The sequence below is a fragment of the Cyprinodon tularosa genome, unplaced genomic scaffold (genome assembly GCF_016077235.1).
Source record: "Cyprinodon tularosa strain WSP-4 unplaced genomic scaffold, ASM1607723v1 ctg222, whole genome shotgun sequence".
Taxonomy (NCBI): Eukaryota; Metazoa; Chordata; class Actinopteri; order Cyprinodontiformes; family Cyprinodontidae; genus Cyprinodon; species Cyprinodon tularosa.
Window position 1 is genome coordinate 291,328 of NW_024038830.1, and position 26,744 is coordinate 318,071.

The following is a 26,744-nucleotide window of genomic DNA, read 5'->3' on the forward strand; positions in this document are numbered from 1 at the left end:
TACACACAATAGATCCATAGAAAACTTAAGATGATTACATAAGAAATAAAGTAAGGTGATTAGATAAGGAGAAGGCAGTCAAGACGAGGGTAGTAATCACCAAATAACATCCCTCTGGTTTACTTTTTCCCATTTAAAGCCGAGTCTGACTGCTCTAAAAACTCAGAGTGGAGCAGGATGCCCTGCAGCTGCAGCACTTTCACATACAATGGCAGAAGGGTAAGAATCTTTAAAGGAAGCCCTACACAAGTACAGTGCTTCGCAACCCATTAACTGTTTTGGCCAACAACAAAAAAATTAAGTGGATATGAACAACTGCCATCTGTGGAGAACAACCAACACTCACGCATCAGGATACTGTTAGGGACGTTCTTTGCAAAGAGAGAACAAGATAATCAAAGCAGCCCTAACAGCCGAATGTTCTGCCTGATCTGATTGGACAAAAGCTCCTCTCACTAACATAAACCCTGCAGAAAGGCAGAGAAGGTCTCCACATACAGGTAAGCAAAAATAATTTCAGTCTAGGGAAAAAAATAAAATGTTATGCATACACACAGAGAACGAGTCTAGCTTGTTATAAGAAAAATTATTTTTTATCCCAACCACTTCCTGATAGGATAAATAACAACTCCTCTCCCTCAGACATAATATAACCTTGCAGCTGTGAGGCCTGAGTGCATATTCCTATAAACTAAGTAAATGCAGACTCGGCACTCATAAATGAATATATGTAAGAGAAAAAAATAGAAGATTTAATTTTCTGACCAGAGTGCACTATTTAACAATCAGAAGTAAAAGTAAACACTAAACAACAACTTGCAGCCTTCAATGTGCATTTTCCTGCTAAACCTGATGACAGGTATTTAATTACAGCTTACTTAAATGCTTTTAGACAGCAGTCATACATTTAAGTTGCGCGCATTTAACAGGTGTAAGGAATTGTAATGTGAAGTAAAGTAAAAACCTTTGTACAACAACTTGTAAAATAACACAAAGATATAAAATGACAGTGTTTAACTTTCTAATAAGTTACAAATGAAACAATGTGACTCTATAGCTCCTAGCTGTGTCAAAGACAAGAGGCCTCGTTCTCATCCTTGTTCAGCTGCTGTTGGGTTATTTGGAGTTTTCTACTATGGTTTCTGCTGTTCATGGATATCCGTGTGTTGGCTGTATAGGAGATAGTTTCACCCTTTGATAACTTTCTGATGTGCTCCATGATGAAACTCCTGAACTTCCTTGTGGCAAAAAAATACACCACAGGATCCAGGATGCAGTTGAGGCCCATTAGAACCCAGGTGATCTGATGTGCATCGTTTAGTGCTTGCCGTGTGTCCTGACCCCATGTCACATGGCCCCAGCCCTCTGTTATCTGCAGCACAGCCAGGGTCCAGGGGCCCTGGACTATGTGGTGAGGCAGAAAGCATAACACAAACACTCCCACCACTGCTAGGAGCATTTGCAAAGCCTTCTTCTTCAATCCTCTGGCCTTTGTAGCCCTTTTCCATGAAGACGCCGTTGTTCTGTTGGACCTGATTGTCTCAGAGTACAACTCTGACTGTGGTGCACTTTGGTAAATCAAGGCTCGGGCAATGAGGAAGTTGCATATCACAACAAGAAGAAAAACAAGAAAAAACATCCCAATAAGTAAGAAATTAAATGCTGCAACTTTCCTTTTTTCCTCATCATTTTTATTTTGGTATCCCTCAAAGCATCGAGTTTTATTTTTAGTTTTGTCTTTAGTTTTAGTTGTCGATATCATGTAGAGGATGGCCGTGGAAATGGTGGAGGCCCATATTAGGGTACACACGATGATCCCGCGGCACCTGTGGTCTGACGAAGCTGCATCAAGAGGGCGAGTGACCGCCCAGTACCGGTTAAGGCTGATCGCTCCAAGGAAGAGGATGGTTCCATAGGTGTTGATGAAAAAAAACGATCCTGTCATCCTGCACATGAAGTCATTGAAGATCCAGTCCCCCTCACGTCGGTAATAGCTAATCCAGAAGGGGAGTGCAGACACAAAAAGCAGATCAGCGATGGTCAGGTTGGTCATGTAGATGCAGATTTCTCCCATAGCCCTCGCTTCACGGAGGCGCCACAGGACAAACAGCACATAAAGGTTAGAGAAGAAGCCCAAAATGAAGAAGATGCTGTACATGACAGGAAAAAGCACATAGCGAAACTCTGAATCCAGAAAGGTCTCGTTTACAGCAGAGATTCCTTCAGACGTGTTGGTGAAGTTTGCCATTATTTCTACCTGAGGGAGATGAAATCAATTCATAATCAATGTAATAATCAATATAATGTCCAACCACCACATAAAGCACTGTAACACTGAAAGAAGAAGTTTTTTTAAGACTTGGATGTGAAAGTAAACTGAGTCAGCAGGTCCTGGGAGCTTCTATTACACTTCTCGTATTAGTCAAGGTCACGAAAACAAATGAAGGGAGAGAGTTGAGTTTTTTTTACTTAATAAAAATAAAGATTGAAGCATTGATTACAAAGAAAGCTTCCCTGTCTTCTCTCCCCCTCACCCCCTCCCTTCGGTTCTTCTTTGAGCTCCTCCTTCACTAGCGGAGTCTTTTAGTCCAACATCTGTGAAACCTCTAAGTTCAACTCTTAATTAACCCACTAATTTGCTCCTAAATGAATTTAGAAAATGTTCATATTATAAATCTAGAATGAACTGAAACAATATTTGGTCATGATACACAGATAGTCTAAATATGTATTTTTTTTCATCCAGGTGTATTTTGATTTAAAATACTGCCTATGCTAATGTATGTCGTTGAAATAAGTCAAGGTAACCTTTAAAGTAAAGGGTCTTACATTACTAGCTAAGAACACAGTAAGATTCATCCATAACTAATTAAGGATCAGCTTTGTTTTTAAATATGGATCGTCTTAAATTCTAAATACACCCTTGATTGTTTCATGTCTAAAAAATGAAGGATGCAACAGATTCCAGTCTGAAGGAGGCTCTCCCATCACCTTAATGCTGTGTTGTGGGAAAAAAATCAGAAAACAGACTTTTGAGACTTTGGAAGAAGCACCTACTGGCTGTGGGTGACATTTTTTTATGAATTGGAAAACATGTACTTAAGGCCATTTAGCTGTTCAGACAGCTATGGCCAAGAAGGTAGGCCTGAGACAAAGATGATGAACATTTCCTCTTTATTTTGAGATTATATTAATGATTTTATTAAAAATGAGTGGACTATATTCTATTAATACTTAGACATGCTTTTTTCTTTATCACACTTTCTGAGAAAAATTCCTCTTAGATTTGAACAGAGTGATCAAAATTATGATCGAACAAATACCACATCCAGGAAAGTTATCCAGGGGTAGAGGGGATCCATGAATCAGCTCATTAATTCCTGTTTGGCTGTGACGTCATCCTGGAAAGAAACATCAGCTGTGCTGCTTCTATCAACACCCTTGTTTATAGATGTCCGAGATCGGCCTGTTTTCCAGTGTGGTCCTGTTTCTCTGACCGTAACTGAGTGGATGTGCTTTCTTCGTCCTCTGGCATGGGAGCTGCCTTGGAGCTCGTCTGCCTGGCTGTGTGTTTCCTGGACGGGGCCGCCTTTTACAGCTGCTTTTTGTATCTCTGTTTCTGTCTCCTTGAACCCCAGTCGGCCTCGGCAGATGGCCGCTCACACTGAGCCTGGTTCTGCTGGAGGTTTCTTCCTGTTAAAAGGGAGTTTTTCCTCTCCACTGTCGCTACAAGCATGCTTAGTGTGGGGGATTGTATTTGAGTCAATGAGTCAATGCAATCAACTGGTTTTCCTTAGATAGAAAACTTTGTATCAATTTGACTGTATGATCTGGTTGAACTGTAAAGTGCCTTGAGATGACATGTGTTGTGAATTTGGCGCTATATAAATAAACTGAATTGAATTGAAATTAATTATTATTATTTATTTATTTTCACACAAAAATGTTTTCAAAGATAAACTGCTTTATTCTTAAGTTAGATTAAGTCCTTTCCTGTTTTTACTTTTTTTCCAATTACCCTCTGCAGGAAGCACCCCCCCACCTGTCATTCCTTCTTCTGGCCCTGTCACACCTTGCTGATTTATCCAGCATATGCCCGACGTCCCAGAATATCCTATAACTCTGGCATACGCTGACATTTAGATGTATTTTTTTCAATTTTGCGCGTATAAATAGTATATACACAGACACCCCAAATTCCAAAAACTAATTTCAGGTGTTGCTTATCGAACCCCCCGGTTTTGTTTTGTTTTTTGTTTGTTTGTTTGTTTTTGTTTTGTTTTTTGTTTTTTGTTTTCTTTCTTTTTTTACTGGAGGATTCAAGCTATTTCGCAGGATGTACAGCTTTGAGGGGTAACTAGGTGACTGTAAAAGACTAAGCCGAAACCTTTTGCCTTTTTTTTCTACTAATCCAATCAGCGCGCTTTCTGACAGCCAGTCGCCTGGAACGCTGGTTGAACAGAGCATCTAGATACGCACAGTTTTCACAAGCAATCCTCCACACACCCGCTTTCTCTTGTTGTGCCTGTGCAATCAAAGTAGTTCCAATCCGCCCATTCTGCACGAATTATTGTATTGCCTCGGCTCGCACAGTCTAAAATGCGGGATAATTTATTTGACGCACGGGCATCCGTGCAGAACTATCTAAATCAGGGAGACTCCCAGAATTTCCGGGAGACTTTGGATGTCTGTTAATTTATATCAAGTTCAAAACCTATCTCCAAAGGCAGCCTAACTTATGCATAACGCACAGCAGCGTAATGCCCAGGAAACAAAACGTCGGATAAAGCTTCCTATCCAGGCGCATCTCTGCTCCGATGCGCCTGGAGGCGCCCGGTCTGCATTGAAAAATGTATTCAATCGGGATATTAACCTGGAAGATATCTGACAGTTTCCTCCTATGAAGCTTCTTTGATACCAAAACGCTACCATTACGCAATTATACAGTAGCTGGAAGTTAGAAACACGTTCAGCGCTCGTCTGGAAGGCGTCAAACACGTTGATGCGTTGCATTACGCATAAGTTACGCACATTTTACTTAAAGGTTTTGGATAAACTACACGCCACGACTTATGACTAACTTACACTCAACATATGTCAACGATCAGATTACTTACCTGTAGCAACAGAGGCTTTAATGGCTGCGTTGCTGATGCATAAAGCTGCTATAGATAAGGCTTGCTGCTTCAAGTAGAAACAGGATAATACAGAACCTACATTTTCCCTTCCGTCCTGGGCCAGACAGAGACTCTTGTCACTTTGACATAGAGAAATTGCAGCAGCTCTCACCTGGAGGACGCACCGCAAGCCACAGGAACACCTATGATCGCTGTCATCTGTAGAAAGTGCTGGTGGTCAGAGCTGGCTCTTTGCGCAAAATGCTCAACAGGTTCTGTCAACGATATGTTGTTGCAATAAAAGAAACGTTATAATTAAGACCAGACCAACAGGTATGTTCGTTGAGATGATTCTAACATCACTGACGTGACTACCAGGCGTGTCCATGACTGTACCAGGGGCGGATTTAGGAAATTTGAAGCCCTAGACAAAGACAGGCAAGGGGCCCTCTGAATTGAGAAGACAACACAAAAAACAGACCCATTATGCAGATGCAGTGTAACAGAATCGACATACATTATTTGTTGTACGTTTTGTCCCTCTCTTCTTGTCCCTTTTCTTGTTGTTTTCCTCCCTATGTTTTGTACTTTTCATGCTGTCTCAAAAGGAATTAAAGATTTTTTTTTCCCCCAAGCACTAAGCTCACTTAGCTGATTGCTCATATGTTTCTTAAAAGGCGAAGGGAAAAGTAGATAACACAGTCCTTCTTTTCACTGTAGACAAGCCATGATCTGCTTATCTGTTCTCTATTTTTAATTTGAATTAAATAATAGCTGGAAGTAAATCTGCACCCGTCACATATATATATATATATATATATATATATATATATATATATATATATATATATATATATATATATATATATATATATATTTGCATATTTGGGAAAAGAGCCAAATCCAGCCATCAGTGCCAAGTTCATGACAGTTTCAAAACTTGATGTATTGCCATTTGTTTTTTTGTTGTAGTGCTTCTTTACGTAAAGTTAGTTTTTTTTTTTTATGTTTACATTTCAACAACTCTGTTTACGCCGACCTTTATTTCTCTGTTTAACTTTTAGTGTAACTTTGTTCTTCAATTAATCCTCTGGTTGATCTTTGGTGTTGTTCTCAATTTACACATTCCAACAGCTGATTTATCAACAACAGATATAGATGTAGCTTCAGTTTTTTCCAACTGTTTTCAGAAAGCACTCTAATTGGTCAATAAAAATAAGCTCAAAATTTTGCTGATGATTTGTTGAAGCCGGCATACAAAATTATCATAGAAAAGCTGACCTATAAATACTTTATATGTAAGGAAAAGATAATAATAATAATAAACTTGCTCCATAGTTGTCTCTGTCTCATAAACAGTTTGGCAGATGGGTTCTTGACCAGTTTTCATGCGAAAAGGGATGAGAGAGAGTACATAAAGTTAGTCACAATAAAGGCTGGGCCTATAGCTATGTCTAGAAGAGATCACTGAAAAACAGACCAAACTGTATCATCTGTAATTGAAGGTGTTTATGATCTAAACCCAACAGGAGATTCATCAAGGATGGTTAGGGGGATGGAAAGTTAGGGGTTTAACTAAAACATTCTGCCGAATGGAAGAATAGAGATAGATTGAAGCAGAATGATGAAAAGGGCCTTCTCTGTCCTCCAGTACCCGCCTCTAGCAGGATAACTATAGAGACAACTAAGATGGATAACCTGAGCCTATACGCTAAAGTTTTACATTTAAGCCAATAAGATGAGGGCTTGGTAATTCAGGGCTCTATATGTGAGCATTAGAATAGAAATATGATACCTCTTTTTTACTTTTCATCAGAACTCTGGCTGCAGCATTTTGGATCAGCTGAATGTGTTTAACAAATATTTTTGCAATATTCAGGAACGGAAAAAAGGAAATTTTCAGAAACCTCTTTGATATGGGGATTAAAATAAGCCCTGATTCAAATTAACATCTGTGGTTTGAAGTTATTATCTGAGATAAATTTAATCCCATCCATATGAAGTGACTTACTAAACCTTATTTTTAGAGACTCTGATTCAAAGATGATACCTTCTGTTTTGTATGCATTCAGAAGCAGAAAGTTAAGGGTCTTAGAGATTATTGTGACTTCAAGATGTGGTAATGTGGCCTTTTTGTCAAGTTAATTGCATGTCTTTTTCTAATTTTGGATTTGCTTTAATTTGAACTTACTTGCTTGTTAGTTTCATTTTTGTGTGTTGCATTTGTTTTTCTGATTTTGTTTGGAGGTCACATTACCACTCACACCTGGAAACGTCCACAGCAGCGGCACAGGTGTTCCTAATCAGCCAAACAGCATGCAGACTGGGAGGCTGATAAAAAAAAAAGGCAGCTGTTTGGTTGGAGAGCGACAGAGACCGGACATGGGAAGCCGAAGCCGGACATGAAGGGAGCCAAACAGAGCGTGTGAGGGAGAAGCAGCAGGAGAGGTTTAGAGACTGGTTGCTGCAGGCGCACTGGAGCGAGGCGCGGAGGCCCATTGGAGTCAGGCGCAGAGGCGCGCATAGAGAGAGGCGCGCATTAGAGAGCGGCAAGTTGGAGCAAGTCATAGTGGCACACTGGCGAGAGGCGCGTGTTGGAGGTGACCTCGCTGATGCCAGCAAAGCTGGAGAGGCCCACGCGCGCAGCGTGCTGAAAAGAGGACCTTGCAGCCCACCGGAAGGAGGATCGCGCGCTGGGGTGGACCGCGCCCACCATCGTGCCAGCTAAGAGCGCATCTTTTAACAGACTGGTCCATTGACTCTGCTGCTCTTGATCGCCCTGCATTTTTATTTTTTTAGTGAACTTGTTTTTTAAATGTATTGATTAAAATTTTTAAAGCTCTGCTTACCATCACCGCAGTCTCTTTTGTTTTATGTTTTTTTTTTAGATGATCACACTTCTCGGGGGTGCCACAAAGACATGCCTTAAGTCTTTGTAACTGGGTTAGTTTAATCAGGATTTATGAACTATGGCTGTGCATCATCAGCATATCAGTGGAAACTATTCCCATATTGTCCACCAGTTTGGAGAATATATACATTGGTTTTAGAACTGATGTCTTTGGTACTCAAGAGAGCTTGAGGAACTCAAACTCAAAGGTTCTTTTAAAAAGTGTGATCAACAGTATAAAATGCAGCACTGAGATGTGCAAGTACTTACACCTGTACTTAACAGATATGTCAATTTTCTGAGGCCATCAAGATGTCATTAGTGATTTTCACCAGATGTTTCAGTGCTATGATGAGCTCTAAGACCTGAATTAAACTCTTCAAAAAAGTAATTATATTGTAATTGCTCACAAACCTGAATAGCAACAAATTCCTTAAGAATTTTAAATACGAAAGGAAAATTAGATGGTCTAAAACTGAATTAGTTATTTGGATCAAGTAAATGTTTCTTAGCTAAACGTTTAATTACAGCAACCCTAAAAGTCTGTTGTGCATATTGCTGTATTTGGGAAAACAACAAGGGATAAAATAATTATACAAGCCCAAATCTTTAAAATTTTGAATATTTTGTATCTTCATGTTCTTAGCACCTTCTCCATTCTGATCACAAGGAGGAGCCAGAGGCTGAAAAGAGCATGTTATAAACAGGTCAGTCAGGATCCTTTATATTTCAGCAATTTGTCACACTTCAAGTTACAACCATATTCCTCCTTACATTTCATTGAAATTGTATATGTTAGACTAACGCAAATCAAAACATACGTGAAATACCTTCTATTTTTTTTTTTTGAGGATGGAAGTCACCTCAACCAAATTACAAGTCTGACCACCACAAAGTAGTTCATCATTGCAGTGTAATATGTTTAGATAAACTGCTGCATAAATTATAGTTTTTTTAAGATGTCATAAATTAGTAGATATACTCTATCTTTCTTTAATCCCACTGTCAATGGTCTAGTCTAAGTCTAAAGTCTTAGTAATAGCATTAATCAAAGGAACAGCCGAAAAGCTCATTGCAACTTTTAATAACTATCAACCCTGTCAGGCCCAATGAAGCAAACAAACTAAGCCACTGCTTGCAGTAAGGCTCAAAGGAAACTATATGTATGTATATTAAAAAAGGGGTAGTTGTTCTTGCACTGTGAGACATTCTTAAAAGTGTGGCAGTTGTGTAAACCACATGACACCTTCACCATTGGTGTGCACAGACGTTTTGAAGGGAAGGAGCAAAAAGGAAAGAAAAAAAAAAGGTTCATATAGTGCGTCCTCACCACTGTAGAGGGCACTTTAGTGTACATTTTGGCATCTAAGAGAGCGCTTTAGCATATTTTCGCTCCAGAGGGGCCATTTAAGCACATGTTTTTTGCTCCCAAGAGGGCACTATAGCACAGGTTTGGGCTGCTGTGAGAGCACTTTAGTACGATTTTGGTTTCCGAGAAGGCACTTCAGTGTGCCTTTTGGCTCATAAAGAGGATGCTTACTGTGCGTATGAATACCAAGAGGGCACTTTAGAGTGAGTTTTGGCCCCGGAAATGGCACTTTATCATGCATTTTGCTCCTAAGTGAGCACTTTTTTTTTACATTTGTTCATAGCACTTTGAGGTGAACTATAAAAATGTTTTTAGATTAGAAAAATAACAAAACATTCCTCCTAAAGGGAAGACTGTCCTTTGAACCTTAGGTCCTGTACATTGGAACAAAACAATTTCCCTGTCAGAGCTGCAGGGATGTTAAACACTTTTTACCTTTGACTGTTTGAGCGACAGACAAACGATTACAATTTTATACAAAGGTTAAAATGACGGATTGGTGCAGCGTCTGCCGTGGAGCGGGCGCTGTACCGGTCCGTCGTGGTGAAGAGAGAGCTGAGTCAAAAAGCGAAGCTCTCGATTTACCGGTCGATCTACGTTCCTACCCTCATCTATGGTCATGAACTGACCGAAAGAACGAGATCCCGGATACAAGCGGCCGAAATGGGTTTCCCCCGTAGGGTGGCTGGGCTCTCCCTTAGAGATAGGGTGAGAAGCTCGGTCATCCGGGAGAGCCGCTGCTCCTCCACGTTGAGAGGAGCCAATTGAGGTGGCTCGGGCATCTGGTTAGGATGCCTCCTGGACGCCTCCCTGGTGAGGTGTTCCGGGCACGTCCCACCGGGGAGAGGCACCGGGGAAGACCCAGGACACGCTGGAGAGACTATGTTTCTCGGCTGGCCTGGGAACGCCTTGGGGTTCCTCCTGAAGAGCTGGAAGAAGTGGCTGGGGAGAGGGAAGTCTGGGCCTCCCTTCTTAAGCTGCTGACCCGACCCCCGATAAGCGGAGGAAGATGGATGGATGGATGGATGGATGGATGGATGGATGGATGGATGGATGGATGGATGGATGGATGGATGGATGGATGGATGGATGGATGGATGGATGGATGGATGGATGGATGGATGGATGGTTAAAAAGTCGATCAGACTTGTGATCACTGAGTAAATATCAATCTTGTCTTGGAATATGTGTGTATATTAATTGAGAATTCCATTACTGGTGTTTCTTGTTGGTGCTTCTTTTACTGATTGAAAAAAAAATACAATTTGTAGTAGTTTGTAAACTGGCCTGTACTTATATACCACCTTTTTAAGTCAGGAGACACCAAAGTGCTCTAGTGTACGTTCAGTCATTCACCCATTCACACACTCTCACACACTGATGGTGGCAAGCTACAATGTAGCCACAGCTGACCTGGGGCTCACTGACAGAAGCAGTGTCAGTTCAAATTGTAAGTATCGTTCAAATAAATAGATAGATTAAATAAATATTTTTTTATTATTTATTTTGTATAATTATCAGTATCAAATCTGTCTAAGTGTTGGGATCCAGAGGCTTGCCCACCAGAGGGCGCCGAGGATCCCTTCCTGATTGTTTGTTCATCTGTTGAGATCTGGGGTGCTGTCTACCTTCCTCCACCAGAGGGCGTACTGGATCTCCTGAACCTGCCTTCACCAGCTGATTCTAATCTGCTCATCAGGGGACAAATACTAAAGGGGGCTGTGGACAACACCCCGACGCCAGAGTGTTAGCTAGTCATGGAAGAATCTTGACTGAACCCTGGAGGAGCTCATCATCTGAAACCTGCCTACCTGCTCTTGACTGAACCCTGGAACTCTGGAGGAGTCTCCCTTGCTGAAATCTGTCTGCCGCATCTCAGGAGCTCTGGAGGAGCTCATCATCTGAAACCTGCCTTCCTGCTCTTGGTAGCCCAACCAGAAGATATACAGTCTGAATCTGCCTGCCTGTTCTCTAGGAGAGAACTTAGAGCAACTCAAGGACTGAATCTTATCCCTCTGATCCCTCTGCCTCTGGACTCTTCTGGTTTCCTCTCTCAGCCTTAACCATATATCAGAGTATCCTGTGTGACCAGCCCGGACTCATTCAGTATCAGTACTATAGCCTGGATTGTGTTTTCTTACAAATAAACTGTTGAACTTTTTCTCAGTCTCTGTGGTGTTCTGCGTTTGGGTTTAGCTTCCATAACCCAACATGACACTAAGTGGCTTTAAACATTGAGCCACAATCCTGCTCTTCAACTTTTTTCATTGCTTAAATATGCGTAGATACATACATATTACTTAGACAGATTTGTCATTTTGTTTACACAAGTGTAAAACAACAAGAAATTTCCTTTAAAAACAGCTCTCTGAGTCTCAGAAATCTGGTAATTTTAATGTTTGTGTGTTGCATGTTTTTCTGAGGTGGGTTCAGAGAAATTAAAAAAGACACGCACCTAGTATTTTACACCTTTGGTGTATGTTTGTGACTTATGTAGCTTAAAGACATACTAATTAAAAGCCTTTTCCCTATCTCCCATTAGCCTTTCAAAAGTATTGTATTTAAACAATATAAGGAGTCATTCATTGACATTTTTTTTCCAGGCACAATTCGCTCTATAAATTTGATATTAGCAAATTCCAGGACTAAATTAACAGCCCACCTCCAATAGCAGATGTCAAATTAAGTTTCTATTTACCATTTCAATAAACTGCACTTTATCCAGTCCTTGGAGAGAAAATATAATACCTTCAAGGTTAAAAAGCTTTACTGACCTCATGTTATTTATATTTTTTGGTTACTGCTGTTTATACATTTGTTTAAGCAATGCACAAGCACAACCCACATCAGTCAGTATTTATGTCCAAATTTGTTTAGTTAAACACTAAATCCCCCACTCACATGGGAGGAAATAATTGTATTTTAACATCGTATAGAAGACTTTCTGAAGTCTAAAACCCATTTCATTATGGGAAAGAAAATGGGAATAGGTGACTATAAATGAAGCATGGGTGTAAGAATTGTTTTTCTAATGTATGTTAAAACCTGCTGATCTCCTTTGGGATTTTCTGGTATAACCAACTCTGATATTCACAGAAGATTGTCAGAAACTGAGAAAGTACTCCATATAGAGTATTAAAAGACATGAAAATGCCCCATTGATTTTAGCGTTCGGAGAGAGTTTGGTAGGAAGGTTTGGTTGAAAGAAAAGAAACTCTGAGACTTTTAATGTCAAAAAGCTCAAAATTAGTCCAACTGTTTGAGGATAACAGTGAGTTCAGTAAACTTAAGTAGCCTCACTGTCACCAGATGGCGCCACATGTGTCTAAATGCTTTCTAACAGTAGATTCAAAATTTGGATATGCAACATTAAAAGAAGTGTAATTACCTTGCAAACATATAATTGAGGGTTCAATTTAAACTTCCTTCCATGTTACGAGTTGGTGTGCCCTTCGGCAAGACACAACCTCATGATCTGTGTGTCAGTGCATGAATGTGTATGGTTGTGAGTTTACCTGAGAACCCTTTCTCAAAGGAGGTTTTTCTGATAAATGGCATGTCATTTATAAAGCTTTTTTAAGTGAGAAGTCTTTACCAAAGTGCTTTACACGACATTCAGTCATTCATCTATTTATGCACATGTTACCGGCGCCAGCCCTAGGGGTAAGCTGGGCGGTAGCAAGTGGCACACAGCTAGCGTAGGCTGTGTTGCCTAAAACAAAGTCTCTGGCTGTAGGTCTGTGGACAGATGAGGGAGACACGTTAACAGACCATAGCTCATTTACTTCTGACACTTAACACAATTATCACATCCACACATCCATACAAGAGACAATAATCCATAAAATAACAACACAATAAATAATAGCAATTAAATTAAAACCAATACACATAATTAACAAAATGTAAAAAAGTACAAATAATAAAATATAGACTTTAAATAATAACACAATAAATATTAGTAATTAAATTAAAACCAATACACATAATTAACAAAATGTAAAAAGTACAAATAATAAAATATAGACTTTAAATAAAATACAATTCTTGTTGTGACAATCAGGAATTGTCACAACAAGTCGGTTTGAGTCACAACCGACTTGTTGTGACTCAAAAAGAACACACTGTTTTAATTCTCATCAATTATAAAATATATCAAAAAGACAATATAATCACATTAAACACGTTTCCTCACTTTAATATCATTCTATCATTTCAGCAAAGTGCTTATTTTACTTGTTAGTGCCAAAAACACTATCATCACGTCACTTCCGCTCTCACTCACGTACACACACAGAAGCGCGGAGCTAGATCAAAAGAAAAGCGCCTCTGAATGGCGGGCTGAATCACTGACGCACACCAAACATGGCGGTCTCAATAACCCGAACACAGACGCTCTTTTGCGCCAAAACCACGCTCAAACTTATGTGAGCACGCCAGAAACTTATCCACAGAGCACACACCGGCTCCATACGTCGGTTTTACACCACCAAACCATCCGCAATCAGCAAAGCAACCACACTAAACGGCGGAGGCACACACACACTACAAAACGTACTGATACTTCGTCCTAAAGTTTTTTTGAAACAGCAACCGTTTCACCAGCGTTTCCACACTAACACACACTCATCCACATGTTATCAGGACCACGTTTAAGTTCACATATTTTATGTTTTATCGACATACCTGTGGACAGATGAGGGAGACACGTTAACAGACCATAGCTCATTTACTTCTGAGCAGCGCCTGCGTGAGAGCCCTCTATGCCCACAGTGGCGCAACTGCACCCTCTGTGGTGTGGATGTACACAGGGACCTTTACTATATAGAGTACACATTAGTATTGCAATACAAAAAAAATAGAGGGGGTGTCTGTTTTCATAAAAACTTATAATATAGCGTTTTTTCAACCTACTACACTCTCCCCTGCTTCAAGAGATGACTCCGGCATCTTGTACTAAAGTGTATAGTCAGGTCAACATACAGTCAGTGTCAGCATGTATGGTCCTGTAATAATGTCAAAAGAGTACTAAGTCTCGTCACAAGTCTAACACGTCCGTACTGGAATAGGGTAATAGTACATGTCAGGTTGTGTCGGGTAAAAGGTCATGGGATAAGGAGTACAGGCAAACATCATGTTCGCTCCTGCATGCCAAGGTTGATAAGAAGGCTGTCCAAACTGATTGTAAGTGAACACTTCTCGGGGTTTGACAGTTCTCGCTGATCTTCGTACTGTTGCAACGTTCTCTTCTTGCACATTAGTGTCACAACCTTGCGCATGTGGTACAGTGTTGTTCATTTCATTATCCTCAACAGGAACAGTTTCACTCATATTGCCCATTGCATCACTTGTGTCCGGTACGGGTATCTCCTCAGCTGGTGTTGTGACAGTAGGCACTGTCCGTGGTGCTGAATCTTGAACAACAGCTGGGATTGGTACTCTTGGATGTTCTATTTCAACATGGGGTTGTGTACGTTGTTCATGTGTGTTAGATGGTTGAATACTGTTTCTTACAGGTTGGAATTCAGGGGCTGCGGCTCTGAGTTCAGGCTGTGTTTGAGGTTTTGGTCTCAGATTATACACAGGTACACGTTGCCAGTGATATGTGTGTTCCTCCTCTTCATCAGACTGTTCTGACTCTTGCATAGCAGCTTCCTGAGTTTTCCCTTGTCCTTTTTTGTGATTTTGTCTTTTCCGGTTCACATTTTGACTTTGTCCTTGTTCTAGCGGTAAATCATTGACTTGTAATAGGAGATTTCTGTGTAGGACTCGAAGACTGCGGTCTCCTGTTTCCGCCTGAACACGATATACAGGTCCCTCTCCTATCTTTTCAACAACTCGATGAATGCACTTTTCCCAATAAGCTCTTAGTTTACCAGGACCTCCACGTTCGGAAAGATTTCTTACTAATACTCGGTCTCCTGGTTGCAAAGGGATGCCTTTTGTATGTTGGTCGTAATGCTTTTTTCCTTTTGCTGAGCTTTTGTGGCAGTTTTCAGAAGCGATTTTGTATGCCTCTTGCATACGAGATGCCCATTTTTCTGCATACTCTTGTCTTGTTTTACACTCACTGTCAGGTTTTATGTCGAAGAGTAAATCTACTGGCAGTCTAGGTGCTCTCCCATAAAGCAAAAGAAATGGTGAGTAACCAGTTGCTTCATGTCTCGTACAATTGTACGCGTGAAGAATGTGTGGTAGATGGTCTTTCCACTCTGATTTCTTTTCTTCATGTAGAGTGCGTAACATTTGTAAGAGTGTTCTGTTTAGACGTTCAACAGGGTTCCCCTGAGGGTGGTAGGGGGTTGTTCGAGAATGAGCTATTCCTGCAAGTTGTTGGAGTCTTTGGAACAGGCTGTTTTCGAACTCCCGGCCCTGGTCATGGTGGAGTTTCTCAGGGTACCCGAATCTAGGGATAAAGTCAAAAAATATCTTCTCCGCAGCAGTTTTGCCAGTCTTATTTTTAGTCGGATAGGCTTGCGCAAAACGCGTAAAATGATCTACCAGGACTAAAATATACTCATAACCGCCTTTACTCGGTTCGAGATGCAGGTAGTCTACTGATATGAGTTCAAATGGCGTACTTGTAGTGATTTAACCCAAAGGTGCTTTATCTGGAACACATGGTCGTTTTTGTTTAATGCATGTGCACTGACGAATTACATAATCTTCAATTTCACGCTGCATGAAGGGCCAAAAGAAGCGTTCTCTGACTAAGTGAATGACTTTGTCGGCGCCTACATGTCCCATATCGTCATGCAATTGTTTTAGAACGGTCTTTCTTAGTTTTGTGGGAAGAACTAACTGTTTTCTCGGTCCAGTGTATCGGTACAGTAGTCCTTTGTCAAGTTTTAGTCTGTTCCATTCATGTACAAGTCTCTTTGTTTCAGGTGTCATTTTTTTCTTGTCTTTTTCATTAGGATTCCATCCTCTTTTTTTCAACTGTATCACCTCTGCGATTGGAGCATCCTCTTTTTGAGCTGCCTTGATGTCCTCAGGAGAGAGTACAGGTGTTCCTTCTTCGTGTGTGTCGTTTGTATTTGAGTTTAACTGTAATGCGGCAACCCAAGGTACCTCGCTGTCTCGCATTGCTTTATCTCCTTGCCAAATTGCAGATATGACCTCTGGAGGCATTGTCTCTGAATATTCGGACAAGTGATCTGACAGTTGGACAGGATATCTGGACAGTGTGTCAGCGTCTGCGTTTGATTTGCCAGGGCGATACTTGATGGAAAAATGAAAGTCCGCTAGCTCACCCACCCACCGATGCCCTACTGCGTTTAACTTGGCCGTGCTCAAAACGTATGTAAGGGGATTATTATCGGTGTACACTGTAAAAGTGGGAGCGTAATAAAGGTAATCCCTAAATTTATCACAGATTGCCCACTTTAACGCGAGAAACTATTTTTCCAGAATGAAGGTGATAGTTTTTCTCTGCAGGTGTAAGAGTCCTGGAACCATATGCTATGACGCGCAATTTGTTTCCCTGTTGTTGGTAAAGTACGGCTCCAAGGCCTTCATTTGAAGCATCGGTGTGGAGGACAAAAGGCAAATCAAAGTCGGGATATGCGAGAATAGGTGGATTTGTCAGCATATCGACAAAGCGTGACACTACTGCGCTGTGTTCTTGTGTCCATCTGACTGGTGTCTTTGAGGGAAGTTGACCACTATTGTTACTGTTTGGTTTTGTCTTGCTAGATCTGACTTGTTTTGGTTTGGGATCTAACTCACTGGGACTCTCAATTAGCTTAAACAGCGGTCTTGCTAATCTGGAAAAGTCCTGAATAAATGTCCGGTAGTAACCTAAGAAACCTAGCAGAGCCCTCACTTCTCCTACATTCTGTGGTTCTCGGTCTCTAAGCTGGTAAACTGCTTCTAGGTCTTTGGGGTCTATCTGGACACCTTCGTTAGTCACAAGACGACCTACGTACCTAATCTGTCTCTTAAACAGTTCGCACTTGTTAGGACGTAACTTAACACCATGTTCTCTAAGCCTGTGTAGAACACGTCTAAGGTCATCTACGTGGTCAGAGAAAGTCTTAGAGTAACACAACACGTCATCTAAGTAGGGAGAACAACACTCATCCCTTAACCCCTCAAGCACTCCTTCCATGCATCTTTGAAACGCTGCTGGGGCGTTGGTAAGGCCAAATGGGAGACGGTTCCACTCATATAACCCCCAAGGTGTGCTAAAAGCGGTGAGATGTTTGGAATTTTCTTCCACGAACCCTTGGTGGTAAGCACTGCCTTGGTCGAGTATTGAGAACCACGAGTAGCCTCCCAAGTTATCCAACAGGTCTTGGATGCGGCGGAGTGGGTGACGGTCAGGGATGGTTTTGCGATTTAATCCCCTAAAGTCGACACACAAGCGTAAAGACATGTCCTTTTTTCTGACACAGACCACTGGTGAGGAGTACGGAGATGTGGACTTCCTAATCCAGCCATGGTCAAGCAGCTTTTGGACATAATCTTTCACCTCCTTGTACAAAGGTTTGGGAATCGAGTTGTACGATGTTTGGACTGGTACATTGTCGGTAAGATTGATTTTGAGTTGCAAACTTGGAATACAGCCAATGTCTGACTCAGTTTGGGCAAAAACATCAGACTCTTCAAACAACATGTCTTTTACTACTCTCTGCTCATGTTCTTTAAGGTGGGATAAATCGACAGGTGGATGCCATCTTTGAGTTGTATTCTTTGTCTGGCATTTGTCATTGTTTGTCTGATTGTGACTTGGGTTGACAGAACATGTGTTCACACATGGTTGGGACTCTGAAGTATCTGAAGTACAGTTGACAGGTCTTATTTCAGTAACTTCTTCTAACGTGCCAAGAACAGTCCTCTTTGGAAGGTAAATGTCATGTTTAGTGGTGTTCTGTACAGGGATTTTTACAGTCTTTGTTGAACCACTAGGTACATCTACTAATGCAGTGAACAAATCTAAACCATCAGGACAGTAGCTTTCTACGCTAGGTTGAAAGAACATTGCCCCGCCTGCTGGCAATTCTCTTATCCTGCAGCGAATTTCACAAATTTGACCTGCATGGACCATGACACCCTTTTTACCAGTTTAACATTACACATGCAATTGTCAGCTGGTGGCGAAATCTCAAGTGCGGACACTAAAGCTTTAGCTGTACTGTCATTAACACTTAAAGCTTCTCTGAGTAAATCTGTGATATGAGAGTCATTGTCTTTGTTAGCTCTGATTATCTCAGCAATAACATTACTGCCTAAGATGGGGTGATTAAGACAGTTCTGAGTGACTAGAATAGGGACTTGAATAGTGACATGTCCATAATTCTTACTTAGAATTTGGAGCTCTATGTCTGCCCATCCTTCAAACGGAACATCTGTCCCGTTTGCAGCAGAGATTTCCAGTGGTTTGTCTGACAGGAGAGATTCAAGGGGTTGAATGGGAACATTGGGTAATGTCTTTTTCATCCAGTTTTCTCCCACCATTGTCACTTGGGCTCCTGAATCAAGTAGCATTTGAATTGGAGCTCCATTGAGAGCACATGAAACCATGCATCTTTTACCTATGAGCTGTGCAAGTCTCTTCCGTGGTGAAGGTTGAGTTGACTTTGTAGTTTTCAGATGACTCTTGGATGGGGGCGCATGGGCTGTCCCGGTCACTGGCTGCCCCTCTCCAGCGACCTCTTCACGTTTCCCGACACCTTCGGTTGTAAACAGCCTATGGCCCTGTGTCCTGCTTGGCCACACACAAAACAATGTTGACAAGAAGTTTTGTTTTGTTGTACACAGGATTTGCATCTGCCTCGGGTCTCCGCTGGCACCTGTGAGCTGTGTCTTTGAGGACTAGAGTCAACGGGTAGAGTGTTATCAGGTAGTCTGGTCATTTGAGCAAGATGTTTAGTCAGTGAGGACACTTGTGCTGTCAGTTCTCTAATAGCATCTTGTTGAATCTGTCGGTCTTTAGTCCTGTCTTTAGTCCTGTCACCACTGTCAAGAGTTGCAACAGTCACTGTCTTCGTCTTAATAGTTGTACCCAATCTTTTCTGCCTTTGGGCTTCTTCACTGGTAGACTTCGTGATTTGCTCAAGTAAGAAGTCGTCACTAACTTGCATGTCATTGAGGTAAGGTTTTAAGTCACGTCTCACATAGTCATTTTTTCTCATTTAACCCTTGATAGAGTGTATGGAGAAAAGTACCTTGTACTAGCTTCACGTCATAGTTAAAACCAGTACCGACTTGTTGTGACTCAAAAAGAACACACTGTTTTAAGCCCATTATTCTGTATAAAAACTGTTGTGGACTTTCTTTGTCTGACTGTTTGGCATTAGTTAGTTCTTGGAAAAGTTCAGTACTGCTTTTATCACGAATGTGAGAACGAAGAAACCTCTTAAGTTCATCAACATTTAAGTCACTCTTGTTAGTTAACATGTCTCTAAATGTACCAGGTTTTGTGATTTTAAGTACACTTCTAATCAATTCAGACTCAGTAAACCCTTCTTGTAAACCTTCATCGATTTGCTTACACAGGTTACCATAAGAGATGTCTGAACCAGTATCTGATATTTGTCCACCATAGAGTTTAAACTCTCTGCGTGGTAGCAGACTTGCTACATCACTAAGACTCAATACCTGATTTCTAGAGCTTGAGGACGGACTAGCCATACCCCGTGGAGGAGTGAAAGTTCTTGTAGTTTCAGGTGGAGCGGTGAGACCCTTCTGCATTGCACTAGTGTCTCTGTCTTCTCCAGGGGATAAGGGAGGTAATGGGTGATGGGGAAGGTCTTTCGGCTGGGGTGGTGAAGGGGGGGGAATGTCTCTGGGGGGTGTGACGGAGCGTGTGGGGGAAAGGTCAGGTTCTGGGGTGGAGGGGAGTGGGATAGCAGTTGGGTCGACCTTCCGGACATAAGCTGACTCCTCAACTCTAGTCGGTTCAGCATCTGTAGACTTCAGTAGATCGGTGATTAGGTCATCTAGGAGGAGTAGATGGGACATGCCTTCATCCTCCATAGACTTCAACTTGTCGCTTCTCAAGTAGTCAACGATCAGCTCATACAGGTCAATGTCACTTAGCTCTTCAATGTTGGCCTCTGCAGTGCCGTCATCAATAGAAAGGACAATTGCTTGTAGCTGACTTGTACTCAAACTAGAAAGCTGTCTCTGGATCTTGACGATCAGCGCCCGTCGTGGTGTATTAGTGGCCATGACATTCAATGGTGGTAGACACTCTCTGGATGACACATGTAGATGTAGCCTTCCCTGAAGTTCTGGACACCTCAAACGCTGAACTTGCACTTCTCACCAGGCAGTAGCTTCACTCCAAAACAATCCCGGACGAGCCCCCAATTGTTACCGGCGCCAGCCCTAGGGGTAAGCTGGGCAGTAGCAAGTGGCACACAGCTAGCGTAGGCTGTGTTGCCTAAAACAAAGTCTCTGGCTGTAGGTCTGTGGACAGATGAGGGAGACACGTTAACAGACCATAGCTCATTTACTTCTGACACTTAACACAATTATCACATCCACACATCCATACAAGAGACAATAATCCATAAAATAACAACACAATAAATAATAGCAATTAAATTAAAACCAATACACATAATTAACAAAATGTAAAAAAGTACAAATAATAAAATATAGACTTTAAATAATAACACAATAAATATTAGTAATTAAATTAAAACCAATACACATAATTAACAAAATGTAAAAAGTACAAATAATAAAATATAGACTTTAAATAAAATACAATTCACATCAATTATAAAATATATCAAAAAGACAATATAATCACATTAAACACGTTTCCTCACTTTAATATCATTCTATCATTTCAGCAAAGTGCTTATTTTACTTGTTAGTGCCAAAAACACTATCATCACGTCACTTCCGCTCTCACTCACGTACACACACAGAAGCGCGGAGCTAGATCAAAAGAAAAGCGCCTCTGAATGGCGGGCTGAACCACTGACGCACACCAAACATGGCGGTCTCAATAACCCGAACACAGACGCTCTTTTGCGCCAAAACCACGCTCAAACTTATGTGAGCACGCCAGAAACTTATCCACAGAGCACACACCGGCTCCATACGTCGGTTTTACACCACCAAACCATCCGCAATCAGCAAAGCAACCACACTAAACGGCGGAGGCACACACACACTACAAAACGTACTGATACTTCGTCCTAAAGTTTTTTTGAAACAGCAACCGTTTCACCAGCGTTTCCACACTAACACACACTCATCCACATGTTATCAGGACCACGTTTAAGTTCACATATTTTATGTTTTATCGACAAACCTGTGGACAGATGAGGGAGACACGTTAACAGACCATAGCTCATTTACTTCTGAGCAGCGCCTGCGTGAGAGCCCTCTATGCCCACAGTGGCGCAACTGCACCCTCTGCTGGTGTGGATGTACACAGGGACCTTTACTATATAGAGTACACATTAGTATTGCAATACAAAAAAAATAGAGGGGGTGTCTGTTTTCATAAAAACTTATAATATAGCGTTTTTTCAACCTACTACACACACACTCACACACTGATGGTGGCAAACTACATTGTAGCCACAGCTGCTCTGGGACTCACTGACAGAAGCGGGGCTGCCATACATTGGCATCACTGGGCCATCTGACCACCATCAGTAGATAATAAGGATGAAGGACACAAGAAGAAGACTGAAAGAACACTGAAAGCCGGAGCAACCTGAAATCAGGGAAACTCTAGTGTTCTGTTTCACAAAGGGAGTTTTCTCAACCTGTCTTTTACCATAATAACATTCTCCCAGAGCTAACCTCGTCAGCAGCCGATTTTCCTCCATAATCTCAGAACATCCTCTGTCTTCTTAAAGCCAATAACGTTCTTTTATTTCATGATTTAATTAGCAGAGATTTGTCGCAGTTTGTGCAACAACATAAAGAAAATCATTCACCAGGTCTGTTAAACATATTAGGTATTAAAAAAATATAATGTCCTTTAGACAAGGATCCAATCAAAGAAGGGTCTTTAGACCCCGTATAGATGTCCTTTATTTTCATTAATGTATCTTCATGAGCGCTGTTATTTCACCTCACAATCCATCACAGACAACCAGACCTTATCCGTCCTCACATTGGCAGCATTAGAAAGATTTCTTTAACAGGGAATTAACAGAACTGGACATTGGTGAGATAACATTGATGTGTGAAAAAAGCATCATAGAATACAACTTCAATGCCAGACAATCAGATGGAATGAATGCATTAAAATCCTTTCTGTTTTATCACTTGTCTGTGTCCATCTGTGCCAGAAATGGAATCCAACTACTTCTTGGGAGCTAACTTTTTTAGCTTTGGCTTTAAACATAAATCTAGTATTTTTGAGTTTTATTTTTCCTTTTGTGTTAACATGGTATAAAGTGTGTTATCTAAAGAAAGACATAACTAAAAAAAGAGATAAACATGGTTTAATCATATTTTGCTGGACTACTCTGTGCATGTCCGTTGATGACGTCAGACAAGCTCTTTACGGAGAAAATTTGAAAAGGATGAAATTGTCTCGGAAAAGTCATAATGATTTAAAGATTTGTATTAGCATTCTTCAGTGATTTAAGGATGGAAATAAGTCCTTTTACTTTCATAATTACATAATTTAAGGTGATCTGGATGAATATCTGCTTGCACATATGCAATGAGCTGATGGTACGGATTGGGTAATGACTGGCTGTGTTCGAATGTCCTCCCTAATCACTAATAGGACACTATAAACTGGTTACGCCATTTTAAATAAGTGTCCGAACGTCAAGTGGATGAAAAAGTAGTGGACTTAAAATTTCCCACAATGTACCTTGAAAAGTAGTGATCATCCATGGTCACTAGATAAGTAGATAAATCCCAGCAGGCTTTGGGAGGAGAGCTCTCTTCACAAAGCATTATGGGATTTGCTGTCACGGCGGCACGCTGTTGCTCCTCGACAGCAGTGACTAATAGCAAATATGGCACAGACACCGCAGTGGAGGAGGAGTTACGTGACCAATAGGGACCAAAAAGTAGTGATCATTTGTCCGAATAGTCAGTTCACTATGAAGTCCGCTATATTCTCCCCGCTCTATATAGTGATTGAGCTATCTAGGGGTTAGGGCGGACTTTCATACACACATTTTTATATATATATATATATATATATATATATATATATATATATATATATATATATATATATATATATATATATATATAGTTATTCAGAGGTTTTACTGGAACATGATCCATGTTCTACTTACCAATATTCAGTAACGTTGAAAATATGTCATTATTTTACCTTAAAAATACCCCCCCTCAATTTTTTGTATTTCTTGTGAAATTATAGAGGCCTCCTCATCTTCTTTTTTGTGAATTTAATATTAATGGAATATAGAGGAAAAAAGGTTATCATGTAGAACAGAGAGTTTATAGATATGAGACTAATATTGATGCTACATTTCAGCACAACAGACTTGGTATGAAAAGGATTGAAAGTGTTCACAAATGAAATGAGTCACATTTTCTGCCAAAAAAGGTTTAGATAAGTAAATAAATAATAAACCTCTTGCTGGTTTTCTAGACTAAGTGACCTTCTATGTTTACATGAAGTTTGTGTGTTTATAAAATCCCTGAACACAAAGCGAAACTATACATGACACAAACATACAAAACCGCAAGCGACGGTTAAAACTAATCCTGGCTGTGAATTGCTGTGATTTTTCTGCTCCACCCTGGGATGGAGGTGTTGCTGGTTTAACTGGTCTGTGAACAAGTTAACATCAGCGCAGACTCCATGCTTCACTGAAAAAGGTTTATAACTTGTGATATGAAACAAAGGGAAAGGTAGGTTTGACCTGCAGGTATTGGAAAAGGTGTGTAAGCATGATGGGGTTCGTCTAAGAAAAACTAGCTTGGATTTTTAAGTAAAGCATTATGTTTCCACCTTCTGAAAGGGTTTGAGGGTTTTTTATTTACTTTGAAGCAGTTTTAGATGTCCTGCTTAAATTTAAACAATAATGACAAAAAACAACGAAAAAAACAGACCTTGGTGCGTCTTAAATTAAAGTTAAAGAGGCTATATCGTGCGTCATTTCCCATTTAAATCAATCATGTCTGAACTTCTTGATTCTTTAGCTTTACAAACCACTATTTAGCTATTTAACCCTTGCTCTGCAATACATTCATTTGAGAACAGCTCATTTTAGTGCGGTCTCTTTAAAGAGAATTGAGGCGCTTCACCTCTTTAAAGTCGCAGAAGGTTTCACTCAATCTTGATCAGGCATTTTCTTTGTTCTTAGACATGATCTAATAGTGCAGAATCTGGTGGGTGGGTGTATACCTTGTATAACCCAGAGTGATACCATGTAGAATTTAAATTGAAGTACACGTATTGAACTGGAAAGCCTCATGTAGAAAGTGTTTCGCAAAAAGATATTCAGTACAATTGTTGGAACTAATTGGGTACCTACCCTTAATGTTGAGTTTTAGCCAATCACAATAGGAGTTGCTTAATTTATTTCACAACTGGCAGAGTGAACTGATAAATCAAACTCTTACCAGATTTGGTGGGGGGGAACACGGAACCATCTTCCCATCCACAAAGCCAAAAATTGCAGATTTTTGGTAAATTTTCTATAAGAAATAGAGGGTATTCCTGCTAAAACCGGCACAGCTATGTTTTTGTTTTTTTCGCTTCACCCTTTCGCCTCTGGTTGACACGTTAAGGTCATACGCATCACTGCATTTCATTGGTCAAAAAGATTTCTGTATCAAGGCTGGTGCATTTGCTGGCTCCTGACAAGATACATTTTTGGAAGTTTATGAATTCAAAAATCTCCAGAAAATGTATCTTGCTTGCAAGGTAACAAAAACCCAACTTTTTTTTTTACCTATTCTCCTCCAGCTTCAGTATTCTTGAGCATGGGGTACAATCACATAAAAATGGCAGATTCATAATGGCTGGCAGGCTGGAAGTCCATGAGATTGTTTAGAAGCTTCCCTGCAAATACTGTGACATTATTGTTCAAAGAAAATAATAAGGAAAATAATAAGGAATAGAGAATACTAAATGGATTGAAAAATGCACCTTTGCATAAACTGGAGAGACTAAAATTTTTTAGTGATTCTAGAAACTCCAGGTACAATAGGCTGTATTTGATAGGTGAAAAATTGGATTTTGCATCATAGTCCCTTTTAATTATCAACTGCTCTGTTCTACCAAATTCTACAGAACTCTTAATCTTCCCAATATTAAAACCTAAGCCTTTTTCCCAGAGTCCTGGATCAGGTTACTTTGTGTTTTGATTTTATATTACTTAGTCAATGTTAAAATGACGATCAGTTGTACTCAAGGACCTCCTCATCATCGTTAAGTGTCATGCCCCTCAGGCTGTATTGGCCTTTGTTCAAGTGAAACTCCCTCCCTTCTCTCTGTCTGGGCATGACGATGACTTTTCTTGGCCTTTTTCTCTACTTTCTACAAAACCCAATTCTAGAGTTTCAACAGCATAGTGACACTCTATGAGAAAAACACAGTAAGTTTAATTCTTTATAAAAAAAATAAAATAAAATAAACAGAGATGGATATGAGAATTTGAAGATACGTGCATCCAGAGCAAGAAGGAAAAATCACAGTAAACGGTAGGTTAACGGTTGGCCTGAAGACAACAGAAACTGGGCTGCAGGTACAAACATGCCCGACTGTATCCCTGCACAGAAATCAAATATGAAACTCTGTGCTTCAATGCTTAAATCATTTTCATCTAAGCCTCCCTTTTCCACTGCAATAATTTCACCTTTGTCGAATTTTAAGTTTTTTCCTTGCATTAGACCCACACCAGGCAGAATATAACTCGTACTTTTACCAGGTTGCTGTGGTTCCAATCAAAGTTATCTGTTCAGATTTGGAGGCTTTGTTATAGATTGATTCTATGTTTTAATTGACAAACTAAAAGTTTTTCATTTTATGATGAAACTAAATAAAATATGTTATACTTTTGTAGCAATAATCAGGTGAACATCGTGGAAAACCATGTTAACTATACAGATTTTAAAAACCTGTCCCTTTACTACCAAAAATCTATCTGTCTGATTCATTTCATTAAATTAAGTTTGAGTTCCTGCTGTTTCTATCACAAGGCAACCAAATTTCCAGATTTTTATTAGATTAGGTTTCAATAGAGCCTGTAATTCATAAATATTCAGAATAGATACCAGCTCTGACAGTTGTTTCAGACCTACAGTGAGATTAACAGCTGGATTTACTTCCACCAACTCCTCACACACTGCAAAAATTATCTGAAAATAAGAAAAAAATCTTAAATCAAGTGTATTTACCCTTAATTTGAGCAGGTAAATAAGATACGTTTGCCAATGGAATGAGTATTTT

General features: G+C 40.3%; 1 protein-coding gene across 4 annotated transcripts in view; it reads right to left on the reverse strand.

The window, feature by feature from the left end:
• Window positions 1–26,744, reverse strand: part of LOC119784246 (platelet-activating factor receptor-like) — a 29,891-nt gene continuing 3,147 nt past the window's right edge. Inside the window, exons 1-3 of one of the 4 annotated variants that reach the window (XM_038286202.1) lie at window positions 5,485–5,555; window positions 5,290–5,392; window positions 1–2,257 (exon numbers count right to left, since the gene is read on the reverse strand). In XM_038286202.1, the coding sequence (XP_038142130.1) occupies window positions 1,070–2,248 (1,179 nt within the window). In that variant the 5' untranslated portion in view covers window positions 2,249–2,257; window positions 5,290–5,392; window positions 5,485–5,555 and the 3' untranslated portion in view covers window positions 1–1,069. The other 3 variants (XM_038286204.1, XM_038286205.1, XM_038286203.1) reach the window with 3 other exon arrangements.